Source organism: Anabrus simplex, chromosome 1 (genome assembly GCF_040414725.1).
Source record: "Anabrus simplex isolate iqAnaSimp1 chromosome 1, ASM4041472v1, whole genome shotgun sequence".
NCBI classification, from domain to species: Eukaryota; Metazoa; Arthropoda; class Insecta; order Orthoptera; family Tettigoniidae; genus Anabrus; species Anabrus simplex.
The window spans coordinates 959,838,357-959,861,491 of NC_090265.1; the positions used below are offsets into that span (position 1 = coordinate 959,838,357).

General features: G+C 39.9%; 1 protein-coding gene across 1 annotated transcript in view; it reads left to right on the forward strand.

The window, feature by feature from the left end:
* LSm7 (U6 snRNA-associated Sm-like protein LSm7) overlaps positions 1-23,135 on the forward strand; it is a 92,810-nt gene that overhangs the window by 21,537 nt on the left and 48,138 nt on the right. The window contains exon 2 of the mRNA XM_067136750.2: positions 1,908-2,088. Coding sequence (XP_066992851.1) covers positions 1,908-2,088 — 181 coding nt within the window. The remainder of the gene's footprint in view (positions 1-1,907; positions 2,089-23,135) is intronic.

The following is a 23,135-nucleotide window of genomic DNA, read 5'->3' on the forward strand; positions in this document are numbered from 1 at the left end:
GGATTTTCTTCACGAACAAAGGACAATTAATGCAGCCTATTACTGTCGCCTTCTGGATGAAGCAAAAGCTGCGTATCGCAACATGCGATGCCGGCAACCAATCCAAAACGTCATTCTTCTTTATGATAATGCAAGGCTGCATACTGCAGCTTTAATGCGGGAAAAAGTGGAGGAATTCACTGGACACCTCTTGAACACCCTCCGTACAGTCCAGATTTATCGCCCTGTGACTACCATTTGTTTGGACCACTCAAACAAGACCAAGGAGGTCAGCGGTTCAGTGATGATGCAAATGCAGAACAGTTCATGCGCAACTGGCTCTGCACACGTCCCTCTTCTTTCTATCAGGGCGGAATCAAAAACTTGCCAATCCGATGGAAAAAATATATATCAAAGGCAGGACACTGTGTAAAAAAGTGATCTGTATATATGTATTTTTCTTGGTTGATGCAGTAAATTTTTAAAAATAACTGGGGTTCAGTATATCTTTGACTAGACGAAGAGGCATTCTTTTGTCACAGAACATGCCGGTGACACATCCCTTCATTGCATCCAAGTTGCATTTATCTGAGCTCACATTTGTTGTTAACTCCACAGTCACTCTGCAGGCAAGGTCCAAGAGAGACCACATAGGAAGAGGCAGTTGTTCCATTCTTGAACTTGGTATTGCAGTTGTGCTTGGGTGATGCTTGCAAGTGTGATATTTGTCGGCTTATAGGGGGGTCTAAGGGACAATTCGTTGCAAGTGAAGAGACATTGTGGCAGTGCTGAGTCCTGGTTGACACCGACTTTATACTGTACCACACGCAGTAGGCATATGCTGCGGCAGGGTACTAAGGTTGTAGTCCTGTGATCTTATGGTTTGATGTCCTAATTTGTGCCTCTGAACTTCCTTAGGATGTTATTTTTGGTATCAATTGACCTTTTCCTTGAGGCATAGAAATGTGATTTGAAGGTAAGAGAGTGGTCCACTGTCATTCCTAGATATTTTGAAGTGAAACTATGTTCAAGAGGGGTGCAATCCCAAGAAAATTTCCTTGTTGTCTCTCTCTATTTTTAAGGTGTAAAGTACAGTATTGTGTTCTCAATGTTATGTTATACACTGTTTAATACATACAGTACTGCACTCTTCCATTGATTTTTTACATCTTCAAAAGAGGACTACTGGGTGGCTAGGACTAGGTTGATAGTGTAAATAAATCTCTTTGTGTTGTGAGGAAGGGGTTGATCATTTGTGTAAATGTTAAATAGATTTGGAACCAGAAACTTCCTTGCGAAAGCCCATTTTTCTGAGATTTCCACGTGCTTTCTCGTCCTTTAAGCTCACCAAAGTATCTTCAGTTTTGTATCAGGATGGAAATGAATGGTACTGAGTTTCTGATTGTTGTTGAGAACATAGTTCTTGTGTAGCAATATGCAGAAAATAACTGTGTGATGAGGAGCGTTTAGTATAAGCAATAAATGTCATGATTAGGCCCGTATTGATGGATATGACTTGCTTTTTACAAAGAGCGATAAAAGCTACTTTTGTTATCTGATTATATTCTAACTCATCCTTGATGTATTGTGTTAGGCTTAGAATCTAGACAACAGAACTCTTGCCTGGTCTGAATCCTATTTGAAGTAGAATGAGATGATTTATAGCCTTCATTAATCTATTGAGTAATGCTCTTTCAAAAGTCATATCCAAGTGGCATGAGAGGGATAGTGGTTGGTAGTGTTTGATGTCATTGCAATCTTTTCCAGGTTGCAATTTGGCTATGACGTGTTTTCCTCCAAAATTTGTAATCTGAAACAATTGTAGGCAAATATTAAAAACTTATAACCATTTTTCTGTTGCCACTCCGTAGTTTTGGTTTTGCAAAGTATAATAAGAATTTTAATTTCTGAAATAAAATGTTTTTCAGGTGCAAGCTCAAGGTGATCAGAAGGAGAAGAAGAGGAAAGAAAGTATCCTTGATCTATCAAAGTACTTGGAAAAGAATATTAGAGTTAAATTCGCTGGAGGCAGAGAAGCAGCTGGTATTCTGAAGGGTTACGATCCTCTCCTCAATTTGGTTTTGGATAATACATCGGAGATCCTCAGGGGTGAAGTATTACTCTGTATTTATGTATAGAACAGCTAGTCTAATATCCTACGGTGGTGGTCTGATGAGAAGTCATGTGGATGCGGGATAAGCGGTGCTAGGGTTAAGCCTGGCTGCTGCCCGTGCACCTGTCTCAAGTCTCAAGGCTTGACAATAAACATCTGTTCCATCCGCGGTGCGAATTGAGGTGGTCATTATGTATAAGTTTCATTTCCATATTGATTGGATGCACCTATATAGACAAGAAAGATGTTCCACCCATCAATACTATTTACCGTATTTACTCGCGTATTAGACCCCTTTTTTCCCCCCAGTTTTACAGCCAAAAATAGTAAAGGGGGGGGGGTCCAATATGCGATAACCTCAACGTTTTGTACAGCGAACAGATGACTTCTAGGCTATAAAGAGGTATAAATTGTACATGTAAACATTCTATACTATTATTTAACAAACTTAGAATCTATTTAAGTTATACTGCCTATTTTCGTCGGAAGGCAGTATTTCTAAACGTAAGAAGACAATACATGGTGAACACGACTTTTAGACCTACGGTAAATTTAAAAGTCTGTTTTAGTTACTCATATCACGTCATTCGTTACATCAAATTAATTCCTCTGGTGAGCTTGAAGTTAGGAAGGGCATACGACCGTAAAAGCTCGCTACGAAGATTCGTCTCACTTCATACTCGACCCCGTAGAACAAAGGGATAAGGGTATCGTGTTATCATATAATTAAATATTGATACAAAATAACTTAATGGCCAGTCATTTGTTTCTGTCAGTTCAGCAGTAGGCCTACCACACAGAAAACCTGATCACTGCTATCATTTGAATTACCGCCTTGCTCCGCCAACTTCCCTGCCCTGCTACCGGCATGTCGGAATTCCAAGTGACGTCATCTTCACTGCCATCTCGTCAGTCGCGTCAACCATGCTTCATTCTCTTTGAGCCATGCATTGCAATCGAGAGCATACGAGGTCCCGTCTTTTTGAACCTTTTAGAAATCATTTCGTTCCCGACTGTAGAGTCTAAACAGTGGGAATCTATTCCCGAATGGTTTCTGGAGATGGTCTCTTATATTCCCATTTGGTGTATATGTAGCAGAAGCTACTCCTTCTGAATAATGTGAATAAAGCTGTCTGTAGAAGGCATGCCAAACCGGTGTTCTGTGTGCCAAACAATCAGTTGATAACTAACGTATGTTATGAGTTGTACTTCCGAATGTAATACATAGTAACTGGAAACATTCTTTTGATAACTGCGGCTGTTGGAGCACAGACCCCTGTTTTTAAGTACATTTCATGCTTGTTCTCTACATGTATCACATCAGGATTTTGTAAACAGCTGTCCATGAGATAAGACAGACCACATTGTTTAGCTTAGGTATATTATCGCCCTGATGGTGCCAAAAGTTTCTCGACGGAAAGAATAAAAATAAATAACATGAAAATATACCGCACTTATGAATATCTACAGGTGTGGCGGTAATGCGTTTTATTATCATAATGTTTAATTTTGTACATTCGTTGTCTCTTCTTTTTATTAACGCATACCGTGGTATGTTTTGTTTAGCGTCTCCGAAAATTGTTAAAAGTACGTGGGGACAAAATTATTATTATTTGTTAGGTACATTGGCGAGTAAAACAAAGATTTTAATTGGATAGCTTTTATCACGTTTTAAATTTGCTCCTCTCCAAATATATACCTATATTGGCCCGAGTTACGTGATATTAAACGACCACTTTGTTAATGATCTTGCCTGCTGTATAAATAGCAACAGCCGCGAATATTTCTCAACTAAAGTAAACTCGTTTCCTCATCCCGAGGTGGTACAGCTCTTTTTAGTTACATGTACCGCTTTTACCGCATATCAACCTTCCTGCCATTCGTAAATCTCTGGCAGTACGGTACCGGGAATCGAAATCATACTCCCGAGAACAGCAACTAATTGTGCTAACCATTACGTTGGTGGACATTATTAACTAAAAACACAGACATACAGCATGACTGATGCATGCTTGCAATGCGCGGGTCGGACACAAAGCTAGGCCTATTCACCTATTTGTGCGACGTCATCAGAGCTGCAGGAGACCTACGGTACGGAGGCGGACATTTCTTAACTACGAAACACAGGTGTACAGCATGGATTTGACGCATTTTCATTGCGTAGGTCAAACGGACGAAACTATTCACAACTTTGTGCAATGTCATCAGAGCTGCAATAAGACTTGTACCTGCTTTGAAGCGGAATCATTGTTCTTCTCTGACGAATCACGTTGGGGGGGGGGGTGTCTTATATGCAAGATTTATTTTTTCATTTTCTTCGTCTCTAAAAGCCGGGGGGGGGGGTGTCTAATACACGAGTAAATACGGTATTATGAACAGATTCACATCAGTACTGGTTTTGACTATTTATAGTCATCATCAGCTGATATATTACAATGTTACAACCATTAGACATTCTTATGTGTCACAAAGATGTTATTGTTCATTAGAGCATCTGGATGTCTAATGGGGTTGTGGATTAGAAATGTTTGTTATATTGTTTGTGACTGTATGGGTTTAAAACTGTGTCTAAGACCAATATAGCAGTGAAAAGTTTAAGTAAGCTAAAAACAATTTGTACGTATACATTAAACATTAAAAATACATGGAACATATATATAAAACACTTGATGAGTTTGAACACATTAAAATATACAATATGTGTGTAAAAAACACTTGTTAAATTTTTAAAATTAATGCTTTGTGAAGTTCTTTCTTCAGGCTTCCTTGTTGGTTCTTGTATATCTATGTTTACATTGTTTGGTTACATAAAACAATCCTTAAGATGTTCTATTTGACCAGCATATGTCATATGTATTCGTAGTGAAACCCATGTCGTAGGATGGTTAAGTATTGCTATGGTTCAGCTGTTGATGTATTTTGGTGAGCTTTTGAAGCAGACTGTAGCGTCTTGAATTTTTGTTGTTGGTAGCAACCTCTCTCTTGTCTGTATTCATGTTTTTGGAGCTGTTATTATCTGTAAAGATAAACTAGTATGAGTACAGTGAGTTTGAAGGAATGCCTGAAGTTGTGTGGAAGTGAAATAGGTACTTACTCCTGTTGTCATCGTAAACGTGCGGCGTTGTGTTTAAGAGCTTGTTGCGTACTACTGTGAGTACGTCTGGGACTTGTGATCGCTGTAGTGAGGGGGATGGATGGAGGGGTAAGGGGAGTGGCTATTGCTGGGGGATGAGCCTCTACAATCTAGGCTCTAAATCATTTTACTCACGCTGAGTGAAATGGTAGTTTAGGGGAAGGCCTAAAATGTAATTCTCAAATATTTCTTATTAGAGGTGTTATCAATGAATGCTACATAACTAGGGTTATATAGTATTAAATTTCCTATTATTCATGTCTTATACATTGATACCGTACTGGCTATGATCACAAAGATATTCATGATTTTGGATTTTTGTTACTAAGTCCATATCAGCGCCAAGTAACCAGAAATGGATAAACAGTATTTAATGAAAATCGGTATGTAAAGTCGGAGAATAAGAAACTACAGTTTATGGTATAAAATATTTTACAAATCACGGAGTCGAAAGAAAACTAAATGTGAAGGCCTACAATATAGAAAGCTCATAACATTGATCAACAATAACATTACATTGACCATTGTTTGTCGTGATATGCTTTGTGTTATCTGTTGCCCTTCATCGCCGGTAGATAGGATTACTGCTGCGTACAGAGTATTTTTTATTTGATTTACGTCGCACCGACATAGATAGGTTTTATGGCAACGATGGGATAGGAAAGGGCTAGGAGTGCCTTAGGCCTTAATTAAGGTACAGGCCCAGCATTTGAATGGTGTGAAAGTGGGAAACCACGGAATACCATCATCAGCGCTGCCGACAATGGGGTTCGAATCCACTATCTCTCGGATGCAAGCTCACAGCTGCGCACCGCTAACCACACGGTCAACTCGCCCAGTCGTACAGAGTGTAACAGCCTGCCTGAATATTGATGGGAAGTAGCTGGAGAGTTAGATAACTTTCTTCTTTAGCATGACATTCCCCTGGCTTATAAATTTTCTGATACTACTGGTACGTAACACACTGGATCATCATAGCATTTGGGCTATTCAGTCCCTACTCTGAGGCACTGATTGGAATGAACAGTGTGCATGTTTAGCGGAATAATGGCAGATGAGTGTTCAAGGCAATCTGCGGCCTGGTCATCCCAGCTCTGAAACTTTGGACTATTAGATTGGCACCGCAATCTAACCGCAGCACTGTTCGTTAAAAGTGATAAAACGTGCGGCTTTCTATTTGATCGAGTATTTTATATGATAGCTTTGCTTTTAAGCGCTACATTCATGCTTACGTTTTTGTAGTGACCTATGTTGATTTCAGGTTAAGAAAACCACAAAGTCAGTCTTTCTGAGAATCCCATAGCGAAGCACGGGTACATCAGCTAGTATTAGATAAACTCAACTCATTGGACCCCCAAATAAAATTCACTAGAGAGACTGAAAATAACCGCACCTTAAATTACTTAGACCTGACAATAACCAGACACGACAACCATTTATCCTACAAAATCTATAGGAAACCTACACGTACCTCAAATACTATAAAAATCGATTCCATCCACCCCAACACACATAAAAGAGCTGCTTACTATAGCATGGTATACTGAGCCTTCAACATACCAATGACAACAGAAGATTTAAATAACGAACTGAAATTAATCCACGACATAGCCAAATACAATGGATACAGTAAAGAAATGGTCAACAAAATCGTCTATAAGATTAAATTTCAACCCAAAACTAAATTAACAAAAATAGACAAACCCAAGTAAGATTACGCCTTATTTACCTTTAACATTACCCACATATAGACTATAACTAATGTTTTTAAGAAGTACAACCTGAAAATAACATTTAAAACCACACACAACAGCACCATCATCATACACAACACCAGGACAGTTGTATAACAATAAATACAACCAATCAGGAGTCTAGTGTATTAAATGCAACAATTGCGAGACAAGTTATATTGGACGCACAGGCAGAAATTTTGCAATCTGCTACAGTGAACACACAAATGCAGTAAAACATAACAATTTTTCATCAATAGGTCAGCATGTAGAAGAATTCAAACATAGGTTCACGGACATCGAAAACGATATGAAAATATTAAACTTAAATTCCAAAGGCCTCCTACTTAACATAACTGAAGATTTCTATATTTCCCTGGACCAATATACCAATCCTAATTACAATATTAATGACATTACAGAGAAAACCAGCATCATCTTCAGTAAAGCCATTCCGGCCATAAAAATGACCATCTTAAAATAGTAAACAAACAAAACACAGCACTCCTCAAAAGACCAATGAATCACAAGCCTAGCCCCCCCCCCCTACCCCTACAATAGCCACTCCCTTTACCCCTCCATCCATCCCCCTCACTACAGCGATCACAAGTCCCAGGCATACTCGCAGTAGTTCGCAGCAAGCTCTTAAACACAATGCCGCACGACTACAAGACAACAGCAGTAAGTACCTATTTCACTTCCACACATAGCTTCAGGCATTCCTTCAAACTCACTGTACTCATACAGTTTATCTTTACAGATAATAGCAGCTCCAAAAACATGAATACAGACAAGAGGGAGGTTGCTACCAACAACTTATATTAATCGAATTTAAAAACTCAAGACACTACAGTCTGCTTCAAAAGCTCGCCAAAATACATCAACAGCTGAACCATAGCAATACTTAACCATCCTACGACATGGATTTCACTATGAATGCATATGATACATGCTGGTCAAATAGAACATCTTAAGGATTGTTTTATGTAACCAAACAACGTAAACATAGATATACAAGAACTAGCAAGGAAGCCTGAAGAAAGAACTTCACAAAGCATGAATTTTAAAATTTAACAAATGTTTTTTGCATACATACTGTATATTTTAATGTGTTCAAACTCATCAAGTGTTTTATATATATGTTCCATGTATTTTTAATGTTTAATGTATACGTACAAATTGTTTTTAGCTTACTTAAGCTTTTCACTGCTATATTGGTCTTAGACACAGTTTTAAACCCATACAGTCACAAACAATATAACAAACATTTCTAATCCACAACCCCATTAGACATCCAGATGCTCTAATGAACAATAACATCTTTGTGACACATACCAATGTCTAATGGTTGTAACATTGTAATATATCAGCTGATGATGACTGTAAATAGTCGAAACTGGTACTGATGTGAATCTGTTCATAATAAATAGTATTGATAGGTGGAACATCTTTCTTGTCTATATACGTAATTGAGGTGGTGTCGTGAAGTTTCTAAGCGGCAGTACAATTGTGCTTTAGTTACACATGTACTATAGATACTGCATAATGAACAGTTTGATAAGGAATATGATCTGATTCAGAGAGCTCGCGTTGGTCTCTCACGACTGATGTTTGTAGCTAAGAGTGTAGTATCTGTTACTCGTGTCGTACCTACAACCTACAGATAGTATACTCGGCATCAAACCCGAAGTGTTTGGAACAACAGCCAGTAGCTACTCTAATAGCATGCTGCAGTGTCTCGGGTTGTCTTCAAGCACAGACATAGCACTTCAGCAGATTTGAAGCTATGTGAAACTGTGAACTTACGAACTTATGTTTCTTCCTCTGTGGTGATACAGTAGAACCTCATTGCATCGTTCCTGGAACTGTCGTTTTCCCGTAAGCATCGTTCAATTTATTTAGTCACAAAAATTTTTTTTAAAATTTATTTTATGAAATACTTCCTCTCATGCAGAGGTTGCCTTGCGACAAAGTATACTTTTACATTTGTTTTTAGAAGAGAAATATATATACTGTACTTGAGAAATGTTGAAGGTAACCTAATTGTAACAGTGATTTCTTAGAATTATCAGTGAACCCCTTAAAACTATGATGGCAATCTCTCGTAACGTTGTAACTGGCAGAGATGCCTGTTTCCAGAAATTAGTGGCAAAAACTGGAATCGTTCCCCTAGCTCCAATCTTCAGACCTACTATGTTGATTTCCTCTAGCTGTTATTTCTCCCTGTAGTAAGGAATTGTTGGTGGTAAGTAAATATTCCTCTTCTCGAGGTTAACATCTGAGGGCTGCGACTTATGGCTTTCAAAGCGAATTGTGGAGTCGATGATGTAACCTCTCTTCTTATTCTTGAAAGCAATGATGTCGATCCTTCTGTGGCTTCCATTGTCTGCTAAGCCATGAACCTCTTCAAATACCTGGAAACCGTGGTCTTTCAGCGTTGTCGCAATTAACGAGCGGATGTTAAAAGTTCACCATGAGGACAAGAACCCAGAACATGCGCAAGAGTTTCAATCTCCTTGAGGCAGTGCCTACAAAGGGAATTGTTCATAGATCTTCCTGGTACCGATCTAACTGCTGGAATGTTTGCTGTCATCTTAATTGCTTCACGCCATTCACTACATGATAAGCCTTGATGGTCTCGAATCCAGGAGTTGGCAGGAGTATATTCATTGTACAAACATACACCTCTTCCTTTCTGCTGCAAGTTACACCACTCCCTGAATGCCCTTTCTCTCAGTACTCTTCTCACTTTCCTGGCATCAGTTATTTCTAGGCGTGAATGTAGCAAATTGTCAGATGGAGGGACATTGAGGGATTTTAGTGAGAGAGATATTTCTTTCAGATTTCTCGTAGCATGGATGTATTCGTCACCTGAGCTTAATAGTACCTTACAGTTGTTAATGTTCTGAAGATGAGCTTCCCAAGTGGCGCACAAGAGTCCCAACCCCTTATATTTTTTCTCAGTATAGACCATTCCATTAGGAATGTCTGCAGGTATTTGAAGAATTTCCTTAAGAGCACTTTGTATTATTATGTCTGTATCAGCAAGGAACTTTTTCAGAATCTTTTTTGGCTTGATAGTTTGGAATGGGTAAATGAGAGATGGGCATATAACTGTGTTTATTACTTTAAATTTCTGGTCAGCCTGTAATAGTGGAGAAACTAATTTCTCCATTTTATTCTGTAATTTTTTAAGCTCCTGTGTAGGTTGAAAAATTATTTCATTCGAAAAGTTAACTCCCAGATAGCGGATTGTTTCCCCACATTGCAAACTCGATATATCATAGCTCTTAAATTCAGCTGGATCTTCGATTAACTTTCTGCGTTTGATGCAGATTGCCATAGATTTCATTGGGTTTATATAAAGCCCTATTTCATGAAATCTCTTGTGACTATTTTTGAGAGTTCAAGTGCTGGTGTTCGACTATTTCCTATGACAATCAAGTCATCAACGAAACCCATGATCGTTAAAGGTGGAAGATGTGGTACTAAAGAAAATCCATAGTGGCTTGTGAGAGAGTCTTCAGTTAGTTTGTTTAAAATATGATCTGTCGCTAGATTGTAGAGACAGGGAGAAAGAGGTGAGCCCTGCATAACACCCCTTTTTAGGCTTAAGTTGGCTGTCTTTCCAGTTACAGTTTCTATTTTTGTAGTGTTTCCTGTCTGAGATTAACTATTAGTTCCTTTAATTTCTCAGGTATTCCTAATGTCCTCAATGTCTCATGTAAATGATGGTGCCCAATGTTGTCAAACGCCTTTCTGACGTCTAGAAAACTCACTGTTAGATCGGTTTTGTTCAGTTTCGCGGAATTTAAAACCGAATCGAGTGTAGAAGTATTGATATGTGTACTGGCTGAAGATATAAATCCCCGTTGTTGTGGATTAAAAGCAACATATTCTCTCAGGCATTTATCAAGAGCTCGCTCAATTACTCTCCTAACAGAAAATATTGTGATTGGTCTCCAGTTTGCAATGTCATCAGGGGCACCTCCCTTGTGTATAAGAACGGTTCTTGCCTTTCTAAAACACGGTGTTGCCTGTCCTGTTTGAAGCATACGAGTGGCTATTGTAGCAATTATCTCGGAATCTGTGTCACTGTTAATAGCTCTAACACCGAGCTCGATAGCTGCAGTCGCTTAAGTGCGGCCAGTATCCAGTAATCGGGAGATCGTGGGTTCGAGTCCCACTGTCGGCAGCCCTGAAGATGGTTTTCCGTGGTTTCCCATTTTCACACCAGGCAAATGCCGGGGCTGTACCTTAATTAAGGCCATGGCCGCTTCCTTCCACTTCCTAGGCCTTCCCCATCCTGTCGTCGCCATAAGACATATCTGTGTCGGTGCGACGTAAAGCAAATAGCAAAAAAAAAAAAAAGCTCTAACGATGACGTAATCAGGTTCAGGTGAAGTGTCCACCGCAGTTGTACTTGTTGCAAGCTGTATTTCATCTATAGATATAACATCATTAAACGTGTCATTGTGAACCGTTTGTGTACCTTCACTCGCTTTTGGGGGATAATTTTCTCTCACTGAATTATTTTCGTGTCCTAATATTTTATGGAAATAGTCATATACATGTTGAGAATTAATCAGACATCTTTCATTGTTTTCATGAAGGACTGTTTTAACTGGTTTCCTACGTTGATTGTGGAACCAAGATTGAGTTAACTGATATTACTTCGTCTTTTTTTCTCTATCCCTATTAGCCGACCTTTGCGGATTTGAACTTTATTTGTATCCTTTTTCCATATTAACATACGATTTCTTTTTACGCGCCTCGTAAAATTTCCTTGCTGGGTGTTTAGGCTCTAGCATACTTGCCAACCCTTCCGATTTACCCGGAAACTTTCCGGTTTTAAACTCGTCTTCCGATTCTCCGATTTATTTTAAATTCTTCCTATTTTCGACCAATATAACTTCTAGTACGGCCAATACTCTTCCCCTAGAATAAATTCTTATGTGCTTGTGTAATTTACGAAATCTCATTTTCAAGCGTATTTATTTGATGCTTTTTTTCGTGAGTGTTTCGTCCGGCGCCTTCGTGTATCGTGTTTCCCGCTCACCACAGCAGCGTGTGCGGCTTATTACAGCTGGGGATTTGGGGTGTCAATCGTCCTGTAAGCAAGACAGGCTGGCGCGCTGTTAACATCGTTTTTATGCATAGTTTCGTCGGAGTGGCAGGCCACTTGTTTTTTCTTGCATTTCTATGCTTTCCCCCACTGCCAAAGTTGTATGTTAATAATGTATGGGACGTATTGAATTGTTTTATATGTGGTAGTTTCGCGTATTTAAGTGCATCATTTTAATGAGGTGAATGATTTTAAAGTGGTTGTGTCGGTGACAGTTTTCAGGTACTTTTCTCGTTATGGCCAAAAAATATAACAAACCTTATCTCCAAATGATCAGAAAAACCTATAAATTTCCGTTTATTTTACCGTCTGATAAAGAAAGTACCGTACTCTCTCGCGTAATTAACGCCCTTGCATTATTTACGCATCCCAATATTTTTGGGTCCAAAGTGGAGAAAAAGAAATGTTCATGTATTTGACACACCCACAACTTCGAACATCCATCACGCAGCTCCGGGTGCGTTTCGAAGTAAAGATGTCAACTACTCAAGTAGCAGGCTTCCTATTGCAAAAACGGGCATTCTAAATACAGGGCAACGTGCTGTTATTAGCGGGCAGGAAATCCCACTGCACTAGTTTTATGAGTGTTTCGGGTGCGGGACATTCTGTGATCTCCGAATTGTTTGTCAGTTCACAGTATTAGAGTAATACTGCATCCTACTAACTCGCGGTGATCAGTTACGCCGAAACATACGGGAATAGGGCAGCGGGCAGCAAGTATTCAATGCCCAAATGAAAAACTTGTGCTTCCGCGGTAACAGACGTGCACTTCAAGCGGCCAACAAGTCTCGCAAAGCATTTCGTGGACCAAAAAGTGGCAAGTTTCCGCAAGTGGAGGAGGATCTGCTTAAATATATGATTTTGTTACTCAACGTTGGATAAGCCATTTCTCTTGAAATACAGTATTTTAAAGAATGTGAAATAACCGCTGCACATGGAATCAGTGTATCGGATTTGAAGGTCAGCCGAGGCTTGATTAATGAAGAGAAATGGACTTCCTCTTCGGCGAAGAACATCATCTTGCCAAAAAATTATGAATCATTTAAACCATTTTCATTGCTTTGTGATTGAGAAGCGTAAAGAGGAGGAATATTTGGACGGTGTTATGCATGACTTGACCAAGCGCCAAATTGTCATTTCGAGATATTGACGTGAACGCGTTTGTTAGCATATAAATTCAAGTTTTCAATGAATTGGCAGATTTCTTTCACCATAAGAAGGACTAAGGTCAGTTCTATTTACAGACTAATTACCAACTGCATAGCAGGTCATTAAGTGTCTGATTATCCATAAAATGTCGCTTAGTCAATTTTAACTTTCTGAAGTAATTCATTCTCTCTATTTTGCATCAACTGACCAAGTGACAATTTTGTCGGTTGCTCATGTGATGCATATTAATGTTATGCTTTTACTTATATTTTACATTGGGGATTGTTACTACGAAAGGGTAATAACCTAGGTAAACAGACGTATAAACTGTTTTATGAGTAATGTTGAACAAAATTTCTGTTTATTATTCTACAGTACCATTACCATACATACAAAGAAACATATTATCCATACAATTACATACTGATATTTTACAGATGGGTTTCACTTATGCCGGCCTATCTACTTGATATCACTAATAACAGAAATTGAAATAAACTTCAGAATGTTCAATCTGATACATGAATGGGAAGTATCATTAGCTTCATCTAAATTTCATCTTCAACAACGAAGTAAAGTTACTGGCGATCGAATCCATCAATATTGTCTTAAATACCCGGATGACTGCAGAGTTATAATACCAATATAAATGGTCCGTTATTGGACATTATAAATTTTCCAGCTAGCTCATTCTTGGTTGCCAGCGTTTCGCCCTCGTGTGCTAGGGTGGGCTCATCAGTTGGTACCTAGCACACCTACCAATACGCTGGCCAGTGCATACCGTGGAGGCCACTGCGTAGGCTAACTGGAGCCACCGGCAGTGCCAATGCACTAAGAGACTTCGTCTCATCACTAAAAATTTTGATGCCTGCTTGGCCATCAGATGATATAGATGTTGATTCCCATAGGGAATTTGAAATATTTGTCCTGAATGAGCAAATTTATAATACCAATATAAATGGTCCGTTATTGGACATTATAAATTTTCCAGCTAGCTCATTCTTGGTTGCCAGCGTTTCGCCCTCGTGTGCTAGGGTGGGCTCATCAGTTGGTACCTAGCACACCTACCAATACGCTGGCCAGTGCATACCGTGGAGGCCACTGCGTAGGCTAACTGGAGCCACCGGCAGTGCCAATGCACTAAGAGACTTCGTCTCATCACTAAAAATTTGATGCCTGCTTGGCCATCAGATGATATAGATGTTGATTCCCATAGGGAATTTGAAATATTTGTCCTGAATGAGCAAATTTATAATACCAATATAAATGGTCTGTTATTGGACATTATAAATTTTCCAGCTAGCTCATTCTTGGTTGCCAGCGTTTCGCCCTCGTGTGCTAGGGTGGGCTCATCAGTTGGTACCTAGCACACCTACCAATACGCTGGCCAGTGCATACCGTGGAGGCCACTGCGTAGGCTAACTGGAGCCACCGGCAGTGCCAATGCACTAAGAGACTTCGTCTCATCACTAAAAATTTGATGCCTGCTTGGCCATCAGATGATATAGATGTTGATTCCCATAGGGAATTTGAAATATTTGTCCTGAATGAGCAAATTTATAATACCAATATAAATGGTCCGTTATTGGACATTATAAATTTTCCAGCTAGCTCATTCTTGGTTGCCAGCGTTTCGCCCTCGTGTGCTAGGGTGGGCTCATCAGTTGGTACCTAGCACACCTACCAATACGCTGGCCAGTGCATACCGTGGAGGCCACTGCGTAGGCTAACTGGAGCCACCGGCAGTGCCAATGCACTAAGAGACTTCGTCTCATCACTAAAAATTTGATGCCTGCTTGGCCATCAGATGATATAGATGTTGATTCCCATAGGGAATTTGAAATATTTGTCCTGAATGAGCAAATTTATAATACCAATATAAATGGTCCGTTATTGGACATTATAAATTTTCCAGCTAGCTCATTCTTGGTTGCCAGCGTTTCGCCCTCGTGTGCTAGGGTGGGCTCATCAGTTGGTACCTAGCACACCTACCAATACGCTGGCCAGTGCATACCGTGGTATTATAAATTTGCTCATTCAGGACAAATATTTCAAATTCCCTATGGGAATCAACATCTATATCATCTGATGGCCAAGCAGGCATCAAATTTTTAGTGATGAGACGAAGTCTCTTAGTGCATTGGCACTGCCGGTGGCTCCAGTTAGCCTACGCAGTGGCCTCCACGGTATGCACTGGCCAGCGTATTGGTAGGTGTGCTAGGTACCAACTGATGAGCCCACCCTAGCACACGAGGGCGAAACGCTGGCAACCAAGAATGAGCTAGCTGGAAAATTTATAATGTCCAATAACGGACCATTTATATTGGTATTATAAATTTGCTCATTCAGGACAAATATTTCAAATTCCCTATGGGAATCAACATCTATATCATCTGATGGCCAAGCAGGCATCAAATTTTTAGTGATGAGACGAAGTCTCTTAGTGCATTGGCACTGCCGGTGGCTCCAGTTAGCCTACGCAGTGGCCTCCACGGTATGCACTGGCCAGCGTATTGGTAGGTGTGCTAGGTACCAACTGATGAGCCCACCCTAGCACACGAGGGCGAAACGCTGGCAACCAAGAATGAGCTAGCTGGAAAATTTATAATGTCCAATAACGGACCATTTATATTGGTATTATAAATTTGCTCATTCAGGACAAATATTTCAAATTCCCTATGGGAATCAACATCTATATCATCTGATGGCCAAGCAGGCATCAAATTTTTAGTGATGAGACGAAGTCTCTTAGTGCATTGGCACTGCCGGTGGCTCCAGTTAGCCTACGCAGTGGCCTCCACGGTATGCACTGGCCAGCGTATTGGTAGGTGTGCTAGGTACCAACTGATGAGCCCACCCTAGCACACGAGGGCGAAACGCTGGCAACCAAGAATGAGCTAGCTGGAAAATTTATAATGTCCAATAACGGACCATTTATATTGGTATTATAAATTTGCTCATTCAGGACAAATATTTCAAATTCCCTATGGGAATCAACATCTATATCATCTGATGGCCAAGCAGGCATCAAATTTTTAGTGATGAGACGAAGTCTCTTAGTGCATTGGCACTGCCGGTGGCTCCAGTTAGCCTACGCAGTGGCCTCCACGGTATGCACTGGCCAGCGTATTGGTAGGTGTGCTAGGTACCAACTGATGAGCCCACCCTAGCACACGAGGGCGAAACGCTGGCAACCAAGAATGAGCTAGCTGGAAAATTTATAATGTCCAATAACGGACCATTTATATTGGTATTATAAATTTGCTCATTCAGGACAAATATTTCAAATTCCCTATGGGAATCAACATCTATATCATCTGATGGCCAAGCAGGCATCAAATTTTTAGTGATGAGACGAAGTCTCTTAGTGCATTGGCACTGCCGGTGGCTCCAGTTAGCCTACGCAGTGGCCTCCACGGTATGCACTGGCCAGCGTATTGGTAGGTGTGCTAGGTACCAACTGATGAGCCCACCCTAGCACACGAGGGCGAAACGCTGGCAACCAAGAATGAGCTAGCTGGAAAATTTATAATGTCCAATAACGGACCATTTATATTGGTATTATAAATTTGCTCATTCAGGACAAATATTTCAAATTCCCTATGGGAATCAACATCTATATCATCTGATGGCCAAGCAGGCATCAAATTTTTAGTGATGAGACGAAGTCTCTTAGTGCATTGGCACTGCCGGTGGCTCCAGTTAGCCTACGCAGTGGCCTCCACGGTATGCACTGGCCAGCGTATTGGTAGGTGTGCTAGGTACCAACTGATGAGCCCACCCTAGCACACGAGGGCGAAACGCTGGCAACCAAGAATGAGCTAGCTGGAAAATTTATAATGTCCAATAACGGACCATTTATATTGGTATTATAAATTTGCTCATTCAGGACAAATATTTCAAATTCCCTATGGGAATCAACATCTATATCATCTGATGGCCAAGCAGGCATCAAATTTTTAGTGATGAGACGAAGTCTCTTAGTGCATTGGCACTGCCGGTGGCTCCAGTTAGCCTACGCAGTGGCCTCCACGGTATGCACTGGCCAGCGTATTGGTAGGTGTGCTAGGTACCAACTGATGAGCCCACCCTAGCACACGAGGGCGAAACGCTGGCAACCAAGAATGAGCTAGCTGGAAAATTTATAATGTCCAATAACGGACCATTTATATTGGTATTATAAATTTGCTCATTCAGGACAAATATTTCAAATTCCCTATGGGAATCAACATCTATATCATGACTGCAGAGTTTACGATAAAAATCAGTGGCAACTTTTGGAATAAGTGACATCAAAGAGCGTATGTCACTGAGCTTCACTTCTGAAATGGGTTTTCTATTCGGCCACAGAGGTGTTAACACATTGCTAAAATAGTGGGTCACGCCATTTTGTGAAGGACGACCAACAGCTTTCTTCTTCTGAATGTTTATTTCAACTGGCTGTCCTTTATATTCCTGCTTGAAGAAGATGCTAAATAGTTTGTCTTTATGTAGCTCTATCTCTTTTAATTTCAGCCAGTTTATCTTCTCTCTCAAATTATTTGTCTTCCGATTCACGATTTATTTCTCAAGTAAATCTGTACTTTTAAAATCCTCAGACTTCATTCTGTGAACAACTAAGGGGTTCCTCTTCCTACACAATTTCATCACATTAATGTAGTCCTCTGCTGTATACAACCTTTGCTGATGTTTCAGTGCACACTCTATGTCCCCGAAATCACTGTCATTGGGGAGAAAGCTGTGTCCTGGAACAAGCAAACGTTGAGTGATTTTTTTCACTGTGGGATGCTGTTCTAAGATAGCTTTTAACATCAAAACCATTTTTATGTTTCGGTTCTGTCCTCCACAGACTGTATTTGTAGGAATTCTAGGCAATGGCAAGGTTTTCTCTACGTTAAAGCAAAGAACTTCCAAGGTGCCATCTTGTTTTGCCTTCGACATGTCCGATGATCTCATATTCTGCGCAATTTTGGCTTGTTCAAGATGAGTTTCTATTTTTGTTTTTAAATTCTCGGCTTCGCATCCAGTTGTGTTTTAGATCTGAACTTCCAATGTGTCACAAACATTACACGTGTCCTTTTTCAGTGGTTTCCTTTTGATGTTGAACTGTGTGAGGAATATCTTCTTGCTTTTGATACAGGATTTGAAACCTCGTCCTTGTACATATCATACATTACATTGACCGTTATTTCAGGGGCATGAAATTCTGCTTCTGTCTTGCTTATCCTATAGTGAGATTTGTAACATGGAAACTTCTTTATGTTGTCTATGACTTCTTTCAGTTTATTTTCAGGGAGTTTATTCCTTCCACCAGCCAATCCACGGCGATCCACAATGCCCCTTGGTGACTGTATCTTCTTAATTGCCAGATGAACCTTTCCACTGGAGATCCTAAATGTTTGCAAGAAGAAACTTTTGCATACTTTGACACCGCGGATGGTGTAAGTTCTTGTGGCTATTCTTTTGTTGGAGTCCTTCACTCTCTTCCGTTTGACATCTTTTGTTGTTACCGTGGCACAAATAAGAGCTGTTTGTGCATCGTGTGATGTAGTACAATAGAAGTTTTAAACTCTTCTTTCAATGCATCAATTCCTATCTTGTTCAGACATTTACATGAACAAATGTAATCTCTAAATCCGTTGGGTTCTTTAAGATTTCCCAGCTGTGTGATATAGGTTTCATTTTGAACACATTTCATCTTCCTAATTCTTCGATTCTGAAACGGATATTTTCTTTTCCGACCTTTTCTTGGTCTCCCTTCTCCCAGAGAATCATTGTTTTGAGCTTCCAATATTTGAGATGCTTCATTCATCGGCTGAGGAGTTGAACAATGGGTCTGGCTAGCTGCATAATTAGAGATGCTGGAGCCTAAAACAACATGTTCATTAGTAGCATTGCTATCATCGGAACAAACGTCCGTGTGGGAATGATAGAAGTGATGTTCGTCCAGTAATACAGGAACGGACTGCTGCTGATCGTCAGACTGTGAATTTTCCTGTAAAACAGAAATATTATATTGTGGAGTAAGAATGTATTTCTTCCTAGAAAAACCTTCCCCGACAACATTCCTGGCGAGCTTATTAAATACGGTGGAGAAAGATTACATAAATACATATACAAGATCATTCTAAGGATATGGCATGATGTCTGGCAATGCTATAGGATATGATGGTGTTTCTTTTCCATTAACTAAATCGTACTTACGTTCAACAATGTTGTTGCATCCATTCTTCCCTCAACAAAGTTTGAATCACTAGAGCATCTCAGTTCTAAATCTGAATAATCATTCTGAAGATTGCTAGGCGTGGCTGTATTACACCTCAGAACAGTACTTTGGGTAGCATGACAGCATTTTATTGGACTCAGCTCTGTTAGACTGCTGGAAAAAATTACATCTTTTGTGGATTCGTGAATGGGTGTCGCAATAGCTGGTGTCTGCGGATTTAAATCCGGCTCATCATTCCTGCGTAATGAGAAAGAGAATATAGAATGGTGAAACTATTTGAAAAACAATCCATAAGTAAAATGCATTTGTCGTATGCTAGTGGTACTGTGATACAGGTTGAACAACTAACCTGCAAAAATGTTTGCAAGTAGATTTCCTTCCTTGCTAACTCGACGATTCGTTGAGCTCTTGAGGAAGACCTAAAGTGATCCATGCCAAAACAGAAGTGAATAGTGTTAATAGGCACTCACTAAATAATTTTGTTGATATGAAGACGGTAGACAATCACGGAGAAACTTCACTGTTGTCACAGGAATAAAAAGGCGAGAAAGAGCAATACGCATAACATGACCAAGCGACCGCCAAATGTCGTTTAGTCAGGTGATGCAAAATTCAACTGCATGAGAGTGTCTTTGGTCAGTTGATGCAGAAATATCTTCAGGCGATATTTAGATTGGCGCATGGTCCTAATCGATTAATTTTCGATATAAACAATGTTCGAGTGTACAAATATTTTTTTTCATGTAGTTTGAAGCCTCGGCTACCAGGTGGTGTAGATATCTGGAAAATTGAGAATTGGCGCTTGGTCAAGTGATGCATAACACAGTCCATTTGATCTCCCTTATAGGAACTGCAGGTCAGACGCCAGTCAGTTTCCATATGCCACAAAGTCGAACAGTCGATAAGAAAGGAACATACAGTGTTATCATACGCGCTACCGGAAGCAAAAAACGACGATGTACTGCAAGGCTTGCTGTAACAGCTGATGGCAGAAAGCTTGCACCTTACATTGTTCTAAAACGAAAAACAATGCCTAAAGCAAAATTTCCGCAAGTGATCCACGTTCGTATTCAAGAAGAAGGGTGCATCGACACGTCACTCGTACAAGATTGGTTACGAATTGTTTGGGGTAATGTAGCAGGGTCCCTCCTTCGAAGCCCGTCTCTTTTCTTGTTGGACAGTTTTTTTAATGATTATTTATTTATTTATTTATTTATTTATTTATTTATTTATCGTATGGCAAGTATACAAAAGAAAAAGAAAATTTACACTATATACAAGGACAGTGTTGGTAGCGTTCACATTTACAAATCAATGTCCAGTTGCTGTAGCCATTCTAAGAAGGGGGGTGTTGCACTGATGACATCTTGGGCTGGTCCGCCATACTTCCTCAGAGGGCACTCCTCAATAATGTACTTGTTTAAAGGTGCCTAACATCTAAGCTCATCGGCCCGTTTTCTTTTCCTTTTTTTTTTGCCGGTATGGCATTGTTATATTACATGAATTGTAGTTTTATTAGTTCATGTTTTTTTTTTCTAGGGGCTTTACGTCGCACCGACACAGATAGGTCTTATGGCGACGATGGGATAGGAAAGGCTTAGGAGTTGGAAGGAAGCGGCCGTGGCCTTAATTAAGGTACAGCCCCAGCATTTGCCTGGTGTGAAAATGGGAAACCACGGAAAACCATTTTCAGGGCTGCCGATAGTGGGATTCGAACCTACTATCTCCCGGATGCAAGCTCACAGCCGCGCGCCTCTACGAGCACGGCCAACTCGCCCGGTAGTTCATGTTTATTTCACTTCAGGTCGTATTATCAGCTCGTAATGGGAAGAATATTTTCCAGTGTCAGTACTTCAATCCCATGAGTGTAACTTACCTGATGTGGCCTATTTGAATTTTCAGAAAAAATCTCACGCCGGAATTTTACGCCAAATGACGATAACCGCAAACGAGTTGAACCAATTGCGTTTATATTATATTTGATGTATCTTTTAAATGTAAATGAATTGTAAATATCTGAATTCCTTGAATAATTTACACATCCAAAGTTTTCGCCTGTATTTTTCGTCAAAACAGTGCGTTAATTACGCGAGAAAATACGGTATTATGCATTTTGTTGCGTGTGTCGGTGTGACATAAATATTATTATTCGCTTAAGTGTCATAAATGAGAATGATTAGGTACATTTTCTTGTAACCATTTTTATGTTTTGGTAGTTTAAGATTTTAAATTTAATGGTCAATTCGTATTTTAACTGTAGATTTGTATGCCTTTTATCTTGACCTTTTTTCACCTAGACCGTGGAGGAATATATGTGCTGAAATCCAGGAATTAAAAAATCTTCCTATGGTTTCTAAAAGTTGGCAGGTATGCCCTAGTAAAAAATCAATAGCAGTGGACAGAAACTTTAGAAAGTCTTCTACAAATAAGAAAAATTCAGAATCATTGATGTCACCTTGTAGCTTTTCCCTCCATATCACCATTTGTTCTTGGTAGTACGAGTTATGTGTTTTTAGTTGTTCTATTTCTTTTCTAGATTCATGCCCTTGTTCTGCAGATGTTCCTAAATTTATTTCAGTACTTACTTGGTGGTTTGATTCCCCAGCTATCTGTCTATTCACTAGCTGTGTTCGGTTCTCATTCGGATGTGCTTTTAAGATATGAATATTGACCCCCCGAGTGGACTTAAAACAGTTGCCCGCTATGGTTACACACAGGCTGAGAGAAATTACTTTTGTCATTAGCCGAAACATTACTTCTGTTTGATTCATCCATCTCAATGCATGATGTGTCAGCAGAGGTATATAAACTTTGGTTAACCTTACGTACGTGATCACCACCTGATCATTCAAGTGCTGTGGTAACTAAGCACTGTCAACTCATTCCTGGTTGCCATTTTTTTGCCCCAGTGTGCTAAGTTAGGCTCATCAGTTGGTAAATATGGTAATCTCCAATAACGGACCAACTGTATTGGTATTATAAATTTACTCATTCGGAACAAATGTTTCAGGTTCCCTATGGGAATCATCTTTATCAACATTTCCCCGCATCTGTCGTTCCTCGAACTATCGTTTTTCGCATTGATCGTCAAAACATCACTAGTCCTCGACCACAACTTTCTCGCATTAATTGTTTATGAGAAAAATATACGCAAACGTTCATTTGAATTTAAAGTGGCATGGAACAACGGCAGTCCATTATGTGCGAATGTACATGCTAGGATAGCAATTAGGAGTCTCTAGACTTGAGCAAGTTTATCGGCTGGAGCCAGGTTCATCTAGGCTGGATTGAAGTGCACAGATTATTTACGCGGAACCACACTATATAGGTCCAACCACACCTACGAGTCTCCTGGCGCCAAGGCTTTGTTCGAAGTACCAAGCTGTCATTGTGCTGTATCGATTCATTCTGAATGGACCTGTGCTGTGTCTGGTGTGTGCGGCGATTACAGTTTTATCTATCGCTCATAATTACATTGTTTTTCTTGTGTTCCTGTGTGTTATTGTTATTCATGACATGTCATGTCCCGTGAAAAAAGTGAGAACTCTGGAAGAACGACTGAAAATTATAGAAGAAGTTGAATCGAATCCGTTCGAGAAACGAGTAGATACCGCTAAACGTCTTGGGTTAGCATTTTCAACTTTAAACTCCATATTTCCTATGAGATAAGAGAGCAA